The sequence below is a fragment of the Pimephales promelas genome, chromosome 10 (genome assembly GCF_988280905.1).
Source record: "Pimephales promelas chromosome 10, fPimPro1.hap1.1, whole genome shotgun sequence".
NCBI lineage: Eukaryota > Metazoa > Chordata > Actinopteri > Cypriniformes > Leuciscidae > Pimephales > Pimephales promelas.
The window spans coordinates 262,501-276,649 of NC_142778.1; the positions used below are offsets into that span (position 1 = coordinate 262,501).

Sequence of the window (14,149 nt, forward strand, 5' to 3'; positions counted from 1 at the left end):
ACAAAAGGAGTATTTTTACAGAAGGAGTATTTCCTTCAGAAAGGCCGTTGGTTAGCAAGGCACGAGTTAGTATCTTGAGTTTTTTGACCCTGCCTCTTAAAAGAATCGGGAATCGAGAATCGTTAGGAACCGGAATCGAAACAAGGAATCGGAATCGGAATCAGAATCGTTCAAATTCAAACGATACCCAACCCTAGCCTTGGAGAAGCGGTCCACCACCATCAGAATCACGGTGTTACCTCTCGAAGGGGGAAGACCAGTGACGAAATCAAGGGTCAGGTGTGACCAAGGGCGAGAGGGAATGGGCAAAGGCTGCAACAGACCAACAGGAGAACGGTTTGACGTCTTATTTGGAGTGCATACCGAGGAAGCCAACACAAACTGCCTGACATCTTGAGCCATGGATGGCCACCAAAATCACTGACCGGTGGCAGCCAGCGACTCTGAACGCAACAGACTTGGCATGGAACACGCACTTCTCTGCCTTGACGTAAAGCTGGTTCTCCAGCAACCATTGTAGCACCTGACGAACGCCTTGAGGGCTGTGAGGAGCAGGACGAGGCCGAGGGATGTGAGAGAGTGGCGTCAGGCCGGTGACGTGATTGCTGTTGAGCGACACCTGCGCGCCGCACCGCTCTCTCCATCTCCATTGCTGTCGTACATCTGTAATGTATCTGCTAGTTTTACACTCTTTGACCACCAGGTGGTATTGTGAGCAAAAGAAGCCCGAGAAATGAACCCTCAATGCTTCATGAGGCTTCATTTCACCATATCACTACAAGGGAAGGCAATAAAGAAGTTGGTCACAGGTGATTGCATAGCATTACATACAACAACAGTCTGACAAAAGACTAAACACGAGAGGATCTAAAATAGAGGAGATTAATGAGGGATTAATTAGCAACAGACGTGAACACGACTGATAAGGAGTGACAGTGACAGCGAGCGCATGGCGAGCTCTCAAAACAAAGCACATGTGCTCAGAATACAAGACACGGACACCTTTGTGTGTGTGTGTGTGTGTGTGTGTGTGTGTGTGCAGCGGAAATGACATGTTAGTAAACAGTGTCAGTGAGTTAATATTGAACACACTATGAAATCTTCCTCGTAATTTAAACACTTGATAACTGGAGGATAAAGAGAAAAGCCAGAGCTGTTGTTGCTCCGTTTCCCAACATTCATACCAAACAAACGACCAAAACACTGTGAACTGTTTAATTTCCAAACTGATCTCATGATGGACACACTCCAAATCCACAGTTTCCCTTCTGCTATAATCGCCAGCTGTTCAGATGAGGCTGAAATACACACACACACTGCATATATACAACAATAATGATCTGTGCTTACACACATTATCTTACACTTTCATTGATTCGCGTTACATGTAGCTCCTGTAGTAATGACTTTATACATTATTTATAATTACATGAAACTAACCCTAAACCAAACCCCAATCCTAACTCTAACCCTATAGTAAGTACATGTATTCATTTATTATTACTCAGTACTTAAAGACATAATTATTACACTGTATTAATGGACACCTCACAGTAAAGTGTAACCCCTAAGTTTAAAGTCTCCTTGTTTAATTACACATTTAAGCAAGGTTAATAAAACAAATTATACTTACTATAGTATTAGGGTTAGGGTTTGGTTTTGGGTTAGCTGCATATTTTAATTATGATAATTATGCATAATTTACTGCAGTAAGTACAAGTAATACGTGTAACAATGTCCCTGTAAAATAAATGGGTTACATTTTATTTGAATGTGTCAGTGTTACAGTGTAATTATAGATCTACGTTTGGAGTAATAGTGTTAACTACATGTATTTACTATAGGGTTAGGGTAGGATTAGGGCTTGGTTAAGGGTTATTTGCATGCAATTATATATATGTAACTGTGTTTACTATAGTAACTACATGTAACATATGTAACAAGGATAAAATGTTACCAATAAATGTTCCCTGAACTGTTGACTTAAATCAGCCGAACTCAGATATTACATTTCATTTAGAAATTTGACTGAATGTATCAGTGTGTTTCACAAAGCTCTCGCAGCGCCTCCCAGTGGCGACTCCCTGACACTGCAGCAGATCTCACCTGCAGACACAGACTCACACACTCTCACACACACTCTCACACACTCTCACACACACTCTCACACACTCTCACACACACTCACAGTAAAGCTCACGAGTTCTGGAAGAAATAGGTCAGCATGAGAGGAGCACTGCTGCTTTATCTTTATAATGTGAGGGATTATCTGAGGTTTATTGAGGAAAAAGATTGACTATATGGTTTTTGTTTTATCTGTTCGCTTGAGAAGATAAAGGTTTTTCCAGGGAGGATGAAGGATCCTGGGAGTGACGTTTAATGTGGTTAATTACAGCTGGAAGTGTCAGAGGCTTTAGATAAGACAGACGGAGCGGGCGGCTCTGAGGAATAAAGAGTTCAAGTCCTTCTGAATTCATATCTTGTAATGTTTCATTTCATCTGTCAAATAGTGACGTCAAAAAAAGAATTTATTTCAGAAGAAACATTCGTCTTACCCTACTGAAAAACACTGTCACCAAAACTTTTTATTACATTTTATACTGAATGTGTTGTTGGAGATTTTATACATCTTTCATCACTGCGATTTTTATGATCTTTAGATCTGAACATTGATTAAACTTCCAGACTTTATTACTGTATGTGAGATAATAATGAGGCTCTTCTTCAGTGTTTCTGTTTTCCTGGAGAAGCAAAATGACTAAAGATATTAAGTCTTCTTTATTGAAAATCAAAAAATCAACTATTTGACAATGAGGCCCACACAAAAGAACGTGGAGAGTTGGTTAAAGTCGTTATTATTGTTGTTTTGCGCACTGAAAGTATTCTCGTCGCCTGATAATCTTAAGGTTGAGCCGCTGTCGTCACTCAGACTATTTTAACGATGTCTTTAATAACTTTCTGGGCCGGCCAGTTTCGATGGAGGAGTGATCCAGCGCTCAGATTTAATCACGAATATCTTCATTTGCGTCCCGAAGACGAAGGACAGTCTTACGGAGAGTCGTCACTGACAGGGTTCGGACTGACAGAGCGATGTTTGAGCGATCCGAGTCTGAGGATCAGAATATTTCAATCTTCTGTGTGTCGCTGACAGAATAGAGTCACGATGATTAAATGTCCACCGCATGTACTGTCAAAGTTGCAGACGTTCTCATTTATTTATGCAAATGAAGTCTTAATGTTCACCAGTGGAAATGTTCATGTGAAATAACTTTCTGTCTTTCTGTCTGTATCAGCGCCCACTGAAGCTCCTCTGCGGCCCAGTCTAGGTGAGGACACACACACACACACACACACACACACACACACACACACACACACACACACACACACACACACACATCACTAACAACAGACCGACTCAAACACAGATCCTGAAACACACACACACACCCTCACTGTTGCTCTGTGTCCTCTCTCGTCTCCAGCGCTGGTCGATGGTGATCTCGCTGTTCTCCGAGATGATTTCGAACACACACAGGAGGAGCTGAACCCCAATATCTGGTGTGTGACACTCTTCTTTCTTTAGCAGTGTGTGTGTGTGTTGTATTAGTGTATACAGCAGTAAGATGAGTGTGTGTTGTTGAGTGTGTGTGTGTTGTCGTCTCAGGTCGGACTGCAGTAACTGTGAGCTGGGAGAGCAGTGTGTTGTGTTGAGTGTGTTATTGAGTGTGTGTGTGTGTGTGTGTGTGTGTTGTCGTCTCAGGTCGGACTGCAGTAACTGTGAGCTGGGAGAGCAGTGTGGAGTGATCATGCACGGGAGAGCCGTGACCTTCTGTGAGCCGTTCGGACAGAGAGATCTGGTAAATATCTCGGATGTAATCGAGTAAATATTCGATATATACTCCGCTTGGTGTTTCACTCAGCCATCATGTTCTACAGGTCATAGTTGAATAATGTGTGGAGTGACACTGTCATATGGATGTTACTGGGACACATATCAATAAACCACCAGACACGCTCCCATCTTCATCAGTGCCGTGACTCGTCTGCAGTCGTCATACTCTAACACATGATCCGTGTGTGTGTGTGTGTGTGTGTGTGTTGTGATGTGTTTCAGACCTCGGTGGCGCTGAACACGAGCGCAGCGTCAGTCCTGCAGTTCTCTTTAGGTGAGCATCACCATCTCTCTTACAGACGTACTATATGCTTGTGCTCAGTGGACCTGGACAAATATCTAAATATTCTTCAAGAGACTGCACACTCTTTACATAAGGAAAGTAGTCTGGTTCCCTACCGAAATCATTCAGCTCAATCAGATTTAGCAGACTAGACAGAAATAAAAGAAAAAGAACAAACACACCCAAAAGAAAATCAAAAGAAATAAGGCACAGATCAATTAAATTCAGTTAGCTACACATTAAGAAGAGTTGGAAATAAAAGATTTCCAAATATTTTTAACATTTGTTCTTGTTTTAAGCACAAACAAGTCTTAATATCTTCACTCATGTTCCTTCTCAATCTTGATTTCAGTGTGTTTCGATGTTTGTGCTGAAAAACAGGATTTGTTCATGCAACTGGATGTCTGTTGCCTGTATATTGTTCATGAGTGTGTGTGTGTGTGTGTTCCTCAGGATCTGGTTCGTGTCGGTTCAGTTACTCAGACCCCAGTATCATCGTCTCCTGCGGCCAGAACACCTCTGATGACTGGATAACCTTGGAAAAGATCAGGTTTTTATCTTATTTTAGGACACAGATCACACACACGTTAAGAGTACCTGAAACCATACTTGAGTAAAAGTACAGATACCATACAACGAATAAGTTACAAGTCACCAATTCCAATACGACCTGAGTTAAAGTCCTAGAGTATCTGATCGTAACAGTGCCTTTACTCCTTACTAGTATTTTAGGCCCAAAGATGCACCTCGACACGTAAGAGTCATGCCAGTGGAAATAAACAATTGATTTGATAAAAAATCGAAATAAAACTGAACAGCTAAATAAAGATCAACACAACAGCCTCTTAAACTCTACAAACTCTCCAGTCTCGGGACAACTCCGGCGCAAAATGAACCTTTAGTCTAATTACACATTGTTACCTAGTCAACCGTTGTCTGAGATTTGTTTTCATGATTGCCGAATGTAAATAGTTTTATCTCTAAAAACAGTTAGAGAAGCATTGAGAACTTTGTCAGTGTCCATACAGTTTAATAAGCAGATGTTTTATACAAACAGTAAATTGCGCGAATTCAGGAAGAAGCCATCTTGGAAAAATAGTCTCTACCAGTCGATCTACGAACGCCGATCCAAGTGCGCTGGTGAGATGTGAATAAGGTGATAAGGTGAGCGGGAACAGTAGGCTACGTGTACATATTGAAGACAAGTAAACGGTTTGTGTTTGTGTTTCTTCTGGAAACAACGGATCATATGAGATTCTGCACAGTTCAGCGCACTTGGATCGGCGTTCGTAGATCGACTGGTAGAGACTATTTTTCAAAGATGGCTTCTTCCTGTATTCGCGAAATTTACTGTGTGTATAAGATATCTTCTTATTAAACTGTGTGGACACTGACAAAGTTCTCAACGCTTCGGTTTGAATGTAGGGACCCTTGTTATGCTGTCGTTTTGGTGTGGGGCTATTTTGAGCCTTGTTAGTGGTAATAACAAGCGATTTTTATTTGTCATTACTCTATGCCCTATATATACTAGCATTGAACTAGCGTTATAGGCTAAACTGTTTTTAGAGATAAAACTATTTACATTCGGCAATCATGAAAACAAATCTCAGATAACGGTTGACTAGGTAGCAATGTGTAATTAGACCAAAGGTTCATTTTGCGCCGGAGTTGTCCTTTAAGCTAAAGTGCACAAAAAGGCCATAAGTAAACCAATATCCTTCAAAAAGGTATAATATAATATAGTGGATAAATAAAATAATGCTAAGTAAAGTTAAATAGTCAGTGGATGTAGAGGTTTCAATTCAGCCTCATCATGATCTCCTAAATCGAACAGTAACTCTGCACTCGCATTCAAGAAAAGTAGCCTTGACCAAGTTTGGCTGAGTAAAGGCAAAACACACTAGATATAGTGCCTTCAGGGCCCTTAGACGGCAGAAACACACTGCTGCAGGACGAGTGAGGTGCCATCTAAGTGTAATGTGTGGTTGATCTGTGGATCTCCTCAGCGTTGTTGTTGTGGTCTGGCAGGGCTCCCACTAACAGCAGTACTGTGGTTCATCTGGTGCCACTGGCCGCCGGCTGTCGAGGCGAGTCTGTGCATCTGCGCTGGAGCCAGGAGCCGGCCCCGGGGCCCGACGGATACGAGTCCTGCTGGGGTCTGGACAACATCCTGGTTCTGAACGGCGCTGAGCGGCCGCCGCTGCTGGAGGACAACCTGGACCCGCTGGACACGGCCAACTGGCTCTTCTTCCCAGGAGCCACCGTCAAGGTCACTACACAGCTTGTTATGCCAACAATAAAATACTATATTGAAGTGTGAACTAGATATTAATAATATTTTCAGACACTTAATTGACACTCATGTTAATTGCAAGTAGATGAGAATGTGTTATAGTCTGAATTCATATTGTCACGGCCTGCCGTAACATAAAGAGGATTGCACAAACAAATGGACGGTTTGCATTGCAAGATTAAGAGTTACAAAAATATAACACCATGTCTAGGGCTTTAAATAAACAAGAGAAAATATTCTTTATTTAGAATTTTACTTTTATTTCACCTATATTTATAATTACACTTTTGTAATGATGATGTTGTGATTTAGACATTTAAAATATTAACTTGAAATGTAAATATTGAAAAAGACACTAGTTTGAATTATAAGTGACTTGCCCTTCAGTGTGTTAATCAACACATCAAAATAAGTGCACATATTTTTACGAGGCAACCTAACAATTTAAAATATTCTTTAAAGTTCAAATTAATTTGACATTATTACAAAGTGCACTAATAAGAGACAGATGTGAAAGACGCTCATTTCTTCACCGTCGGCACTTTATTTATGCGGTTTTGTCCGAATCGTCTGTAACTCTTCCTCTCGATCCCCTCGACAGCATGCGTGTCAGTCGGAGGGAAACTCCCTGTATTTCCACGGTGGAGAAGGACTGGAGCACAGCTTCGCCTCCACACGTGACGTGGACCTGCACCGGGAAGAGGGCCGCAGTTACTGGGAGGAAGACTTCGAGAGTCCGCTGACTGGGTAAGGCTTATCTGGCACACAGAACACGGGCATTCCAAAATCACAGCCAATCAGAAGAGCGTGTGGGCGGAGTCTCTCTGCAAACACACTGCATGTTGATGAGGAGTGTGTTGATGCGGAGTGTGTTGATGAGGAGTGTGTGTGTTGTTGATGTGCAGGTGGGAGGTGTACGGAGCCGAGTACGGATCTCAGTGTGGGGAGGTGGAGTCCGGACTAGCGCTGGTCTTTCTGGGAGATGGACAGAGGAAGGTTTGCACTCCGTACCTGAACACCAGCGCCTACGGAAACCTGCGATTCCACTTCACCATGGGTATGTGTTGCTCTGGCACGTGTTCATGCACATTATCTCACTGCTGCCGTGTGTGTTCAGTGTCAAGTCAAGAGTCCTTCATTAATATAGAGCTTTTAACAATACAGATGTTTCACAGCAGCTTTACAGCAGATCTAGAATAGAGTTATTGTCCAGATAAAGTCAGTTTTGATGGATTCACTTCCATTGCAGAGGTCTTTAGTTATGAACTTAGGGGCCGCTAACACGACACCGTTTCACCTGAAAACAGTAAACTGTTTGGTGGCTCGACCCGCAAACCTTGAAGCAGGTTCCAATTTAAAAATCAAACGTTACCATCTCCGCGTAAACTTCAAAAACATGACTCTGAAAACGCTAACAGTGTTCTTCATTAGGTCCTTCATTAGATCTGGAGTGTGTGTGTGTGTGTGTGTGTGTATCTCCTTCATCAGATCTGGATACGGCCGGGATCCGGTGAACTGCGGTAAACCTTGGATAAACAAAGACACTAATGTTAGCGTAGATGCCACTCTTCTTATGATGTAACAGTACATCAGGATTTATGGGAAGTGTTCCCGGTTCCGGCTGACCTAATCTATGCAGCCTAACACTGAATTACAGAAGTCTATAAAGGATCTCCCGCCTGCAGTCGATTTCGATATTCTCGGTATTGTCAACTGGCCGGAGTTTGGAGATCTCAATAGACGTGAAGGACTATAATGCGTTAAGAGCTCGCTCAAGTACTGGAGATAAACCATTCAGTGCTTTATAAGTGATCAGCAATATTTTATAATGTATCCGATGTTTAATAGGCAGCCAAAGCAGGGTTGACAGAACCGGGCTAATATGGTCAATCTTCCTGGTTCTGGTAAGAACTGGAGCGGCTGCGTTTTGGACTCGCTGGAGTTTGTTTATTAAGCGTGCAGGACAACCACCCAGTAGAGCATTACAGTCATCTAGCCTTGATGGCATGAACACATCAACTAACTGTTCCACATTCGTCAATGAGAGTGTCTGTGTGTGTTCAGTACTGGGATCTGTGTCTGTGTGTGTTCAGTACTGGGATCTGTGTTTGTGTGTGTTCAGTACTGGGATCTGTGTTTGTGTGTTACTGCAGGTGCTGGAGACTGCAACCCTGGAGAATCCAGCAAGAATAATGTCGTCCTCTTTGGCCGCTCGGAGGGCAGGAAAGATCACGTGCTTCTGGACGTTCTTCCATACTCCGCCTACAGGGTATAGATCTTGTGTAGTATATGTACAGATTTAGGTTAAAGACGAGCTGTTCTGCTTCTTCCCATATTCATCTGTCTTTAGTGTGTCGTGTGATGTTGCTGTATTCTCTATATCAGTGTCAGTGTTTCTGAACTCCTGAAACGCCTCCACTGTAGTCTCGAGCTGAAAGAACACGTCACAATATTCCTCATTATACTAATTAATGCGCAAAATAAAGGGGCGGGGCCTGGTTGAGTTAGGCCTAGTTAGTAGTGTGTTGAAACTGGTTATGGTAAGGGGCGGGGCATTTCCCAAAAACGCTCGAAGCGCTCGACCAATCACAACACACTGCTCCAGCCGACCAATCAGAGCACAGTGTGCTTTCAGAAGGAGGGGCTTCATAGTCAGAGACAGGAAGTAAACAGAGCGTTACTGACAGACTGGGAAGAGAGGAGCCGCAACAATGGAGAGTATGAGGAGAATAATCAACATTCAAGTTCTAGTAGAGCCAGAAACATCATCACGACTCTGAGAAAGGGCGTAACCAGTCCTGTTTAACGTGACCATTTTCAACAGTTGCATGTTCAGTTTGGAATGTATGGTGTTTCTCCTTCCTCTGATGTCACATTGATTCAGACTTCCTCGACATGTCTTTGCTCTTTCCAGACTCCTACAGTTGTGTCCGTTGGTTTGCCCACAGAGCTCCAGACTGCAGCCACTCAGTTCTGTCTGGAGCAGAAATCTCACGGCGGGGCCAAGCGTCACGTTTGGGCTGTGGACTTCCTCCAGCTGCTGCCGGTGCTGCCCGGCGCAAACACACACCTGGTGCAGTTCTCCATCAACCTCGGCTGCGGCGCGTATCAGCCGGCCAACAGGTGCGGCGCTCACACACACACACACACACACACACACACACACACACACACACACACACACACAAACACACACACAACCCTAAACAAAACATCTGAAGGCTGAAGCTGGTGGTTTGCCTTGTTCCTCACAGCATCAGTCTGGAGTTCTCCACGAATCAGGGCCGCTCCTGGTCCCTCCTGCACAGCGAGTGTCTCCCGGATCTGTGTGTGGGCTCACACCTGCCGCACAGCAGCATCTACTCCTCCGAGAACTACAGCGGGTCCGTCACTGCGTCTCACACACACGTCTGTCTGTCTCGTACCACGTCTGCTCGGTTTAATCTCTCTGTGTGTGTGTGTGTGTGTGTAGCTGGACGAGGATCAGCATTCCTCTGCCCAACGCCGCGCTCACCGAGAGCACCCGCTTCCGCTGGAGACAGACGGCGGTGGGGACCAGCAACATGTGGGCCATCGACAACAGTAAGAGCCAGTCGGCATTCAGCAAACACTCCCTGCGATAAGCCAGCGACACACACAGCTTCAGCTCAGCTGATACACACTTTGTTCACGCCTGTTGTGTGTGTGTGTGTGTTTTCCAGTCTACATCGGGCCGTCCTGTTTGCGCTTCTGCTCCGGTAGAGGACACTGTTCACGCACCGGCTGCAAGTACGAGCTCTCTGCCCTCCACACACTCTCTCACTGTAAAACCGGCCTCTCCTCACCGGGCAGGGTGTGTGTGTGTGTGTGTTCCCCTTTCCCTCAGGTGTGACCCTGGCTTCAGCGGGCCTGCGTGTGAGCTGGCGTCTCAGACCTTCCCTGCGTTCCTGTCGGAGAGTTTCTCCAGTGTGAGGCTGTCGTCCTATCACAGCTTCTCCTCGCTGCGGGGGTCAGAGGTCAGCTTCGCCTGCGGGGTGTTGGCCAGTGGGAAAGCGCTGGTGTTCAACAGAGACAGTAGAAGACACATTATTACAACCCCACTGGACAGCTCTCAGGCCAGGTACACACACACTCACTCTCACACACACACACACACACACACACACACACACACTCACAACACTCACACACTCACTCACTCACTCACTCAGTTACTCACTCACTCACTCACTCACACACTCACTCACTCACTCACACACTCACACACTCACACACTCACTCACTCACTCACTCACTCAGTTACTCACTCACTCACACACACTCACTCACTCACACACACTCACTCACTCACTCACCCACTCACTCACTCACACACTCACTCACTCACTCACTCACTCACTCACTCACTCACTCACTCACTCACTCACTCACTCACTCAGACACTCACTCACTCACTCACACACACTCACTCACTCACACACACTCACTCACTCACTCACTCCTGTTCTCTCTCTCTGCAGGTATCTTCAGTTCACGCTCAGGCTGGGCAGCCGCAGCACCTCCAGCTCGTGTCCCGCTCCGGATCAGCCGGGAGAAGGAGTTCTGCTGCATTACTCGTCCGATAACGCCATCACCTGGACACTCCTGCAGCATTACTCCTATCAGGGCTTCCACGAGCCCAGGTGTGTCACACACACTCGACACGTCGCCTCAAAGCAGCTCACAGGAACACACAGAATCACTGAGCAAACTTCATCGAGTATGAGGCAAACCCACATTCAGCTTTAAAAGACAATAGAGTCGTTATTCAGATCAATTCAGTTCAGGTTTTATTCTCATCTGATCGTGTCAGTGCAGTCAGATCAACAATAATTCCCAATATTAAGTGTTTCACTTTATTTTATCAGTTCAGGTCAGATCCTCTAACTCTGAGTATCTGCAACTTCATGTCATCCATCAGGGATTAGAGTATTAGTAGACTGACGTTAATCTCTGATAACTCTTTATTCTGAAGCTCTGATGAGATGTATCTTTCACAGAAGTTAGAGATGTGTGTGATCGGCTCGTCGACTGGTTTTGTTTGTCAATGGTTCGGTTTCTCTCAGGATTGTCTCGGTGGAACTCCCTCCCGGGGCCCGTAAGTTCGGGGTCCAGTTCCGCTGGTGGCAGCCGTACCACTCGGGCCGCGGGCAGGACGTCTGGGCCGTGGACGAGATCAGCATGACCTCGGTGCTCTTCAACATCATCAGCCTGGACTTCAGTAACGTGCTGGACGTGACTCAGAGCCTGGGCTTCTACCTCGGGAACGTGCAGCCGTACTGCCAGCACGACTGGACTCTCAGGTACTGCTTCATGTCCGCTACACACACATCATCATCATCATCATGCCAGGGACCCCATCCTAAAATTCAACAGGCAACTAGTATATATTTTGATGTAGGTTCTATATAAAGCTCTCCTGACTCCATTTGAACCCTCTGGGGATCTACGCTCATTCTTTTCGAATCATGGACATGATTCGAAAAGGTTAAATGGGCCTGAAAAAAATAGTCACACTTAAGCGTATTGGAAGTAAATGGGAGATGAGTTTCCTCTAGTGGAAGCGTTTGGAACTGCAGCCGAACACACTCTCACTGAAAGATATCAAGCTCAATTTTGGAGCAAACTCGTTTAGATTTATGGCTATGATTTTCTTGCAGTTTCAAAGTAAAACACGTTTTTGAAAATATAGATTTCATAAAAATGTAAAATTGTGTTTTTTTTGCATTTTTTTACAACAATAATCGTTAAATTTTGTTCAAAACTTCACTTTTTAAAACTTTTTACATTTCAGCAAAAATTTGCCAAGTGTCGTCTTTAAAAAGAGATCAAACTTAAGTCTGTGCTTTAAAGCGTTCAAGGTTTACGACAGTTTTAGTTGGAAATTAAATTTACAGGACAATTCTCAAAACGTGAATAAGCTACTCCGTAAATAATAATGTAGTGCCATAAAATCCCCTAAAAATATGAAATAAAAAACATAATCAAACTAAAATATAGTACATTCCTTTCATTAAAAAGAGCACCGAGCAAAGGGATGAAACATTACTTTTGTGTGCAGTGCAAACCCAGAAAGAATATTTCTGCAATTAATAATGCATTGATATCCAAGCAGTGCCAGCGCTTCCCTTCGGGGCCAGTTCAGGCCGGCAGTGTAAGCCACAATCATGCAAATATTTGCTCAGTTTTTCAGGAGATCACGGCTCGTCCTCCAGCATCCGCTATGTGGAAACCCAGTCCATGCAGATCGGCGCGTCCTACATGATCCAGTTCTCGCTGGTCATGGGCTGCGGACGGGAGCCTTCACCGCACATCGACACGCAGGTTCGCCTGGAGTTTTCCACCAATCACGGCTTGACTTGGCATCTTGTCAAAGAGGTGAGAACAACAAAATATCCGCTAAAGCACCAGACCTGAATGCACCATGTTTTTGTGATGTGGAGTACGATGTAAAAACCATGATAATCACTGGATTTGGTGCCTCCATGGCACTTTTCATAAGGATTGGAGAAGAATTGTAACTCTTATTCTTTGAGAAAACCCTGTTTGTGTTGTCTGGCCATGTGTGAGGTGTGTTTTCTCATGGTTTGTTGGTGTAGGCCTGTCTGCCAGGCATGCCGAGCTGCTCTGAGTTCACTGCCTCCAGCGTCTACCATCCGTCTGAGTTCACAGACTGGAGACGGATCACGCTTCCTCTGCCTTACAAAACCTGGTGAGACACAAACCACACGCTGAGCTTGGACTTTACTTCCTGTGCATTAATTCATTGACTCCTGTGAGGATGATTTTATTATTAGATTATTTTAAATGTTCCTCCTGTGTTCCGAACTCCTGAACGCCTCCATTGTAGTCTTGAGTTTTCTTCCAGGAACACGTCACAATATTCCTCATTTTACATTAGTATATATAAATGACAGTTGTTTCTCGTCTGTATCGTCTGCATGAGCCACTGGTAATCATTGTTTGTGGCTATATTTCAGAAGAATATTTATTTTATGTTTTTCAGTATCACTTTATTTCAATAGTCCACTTTAGACATTCTGTGCCAGTACAGGTCAACTTATTCTACTAACCTGAACTAACAGTGTACTAACAATCTGAGAGTTAGTAGACATACGGTTGCAAAGTTACTATAGTTAGTAGAATGTCTAAAGTGGACCATCGAAATAGAGTGTAACCTGTTTTATTTTTTCAATGATTTGATTTTAATTGAGTTTCAGTGAATATTTATAGATGATAAACACCATAGACGTTATCCCATGGCCAGTTTTGCTCATATTGAGTGCTGTACATTACGGTGGTATTTTTCCAGTGTTTGTGTTTCTTCATAGGCTTATCTCCATTCGCAGTGTTTTCTTGTCATGTCTCACTCTGGTTTCATACTGTTTGGTGTCTTCAGGTCGAGTGCGACACGCTTCCGATGGATCCAGAATTACTACCAGGAGCAGGACGAGTGGGCGCTAGACGACATTTACATCGGGCAGCAGTGTCCGCAGATGTGCCGAGGACACGGCTGGTGCGACCACGGTCACTGCAGGTCAGAGACAAACACTACAGCCGCTTGGAGAGTACAGTCAACAGCATTTACACACATTAAACTCTTACATTTACTCAAAATAAAAGGCGTAGTTTTGGTCGCACACAGTTACATGACCGCGTC

The 14,149-nt window shown here is 44.3% G+C and overlaps 1 protein-coding gene across 4 annotated transcripts in view; it reads left to right on the forward strand.

Moving 5' to 3' along the window:
• The window catches only part of reln (reelin), an 88,419-nt gene that overhangs the window by 38,591 nt on the left and 35,679 nt on the right, over positions 1 to 14,149 (forward strand). For all 4 annotated transcript variants that reach the window (XM_039647590.2, XM_039647588.2, XM_089135245.1 and 1 more), the window contains exons 5-23: positions 3,294 to 3,326; positions 3,486 to 3,561; positions 3,764 to 3,860; positions 4,118 to 4,169; positions 4,632 to 4,728; positions 6,207 to 6,447; positions 7,073 to 7,218; positions 7,377 to 7,528; positions 8,625 to 8,740; positions 9,386 to 9,594; positions 9,726 to 9,854; positions 9,944 to 10,053; positions 10,173 to 10,239; positions 10,337 to 10,570; positions 10,971 to 11,132; positions 11,556 to 11,792; positions 12,675 to 12,867; positions 13,089 to 13,201; positions 13,889 to 14,026. In XM_039647590.2, coding sequence (XP_039503524.2) covers positions 3,294 to 3,326; positions 3,486 to 3,561; positions 3,764 to 3,860; positions 4,118 to 4,169; positions 4,632 to 4,728; positions 6,207 to 6,447; positions 7,073 to 7,218; positions 7,377 to 7,528; positions 8,625 to 8,740; positions 9,386 to 9,594; positions 9,726 to 9,854; positions 9,944 to 10,053; positions 10,173 to 10,239; positions 10,337 to 10,570; positions 10,971 to 11,132; positions 11,556 to 11,792; positions 12,675 to 12,867; positions 13,089 to 13,201; positions 13,889 to 14,026 — 2,602 coding nt within the window. The remainder of the gene's footprint in view (positions 1 to 3,293; positions 3,327 to 3,485; positions 3,562 to 3,763; positions 3,861 to 4,117; positions 4,170 to 4,631; positions 4,729 to 6,206; positions 6,448 to 7,072; positions 7,219 to 7,376; positions 7,529 to 8,624; positions 8,741 to 9,385; positions 9,595 to 9,725; positions 9,855 to 9,943; positions 10,054 to 10,172; positions 10,240 to 10,336; positions 10,571 to 10,970; positions 11,133 to 11,555; positions 11,793 to 12,674; positions 12,868 to 13,088; positions 13,202 to 13,888; positions 14,027 to 14,149) is intronic.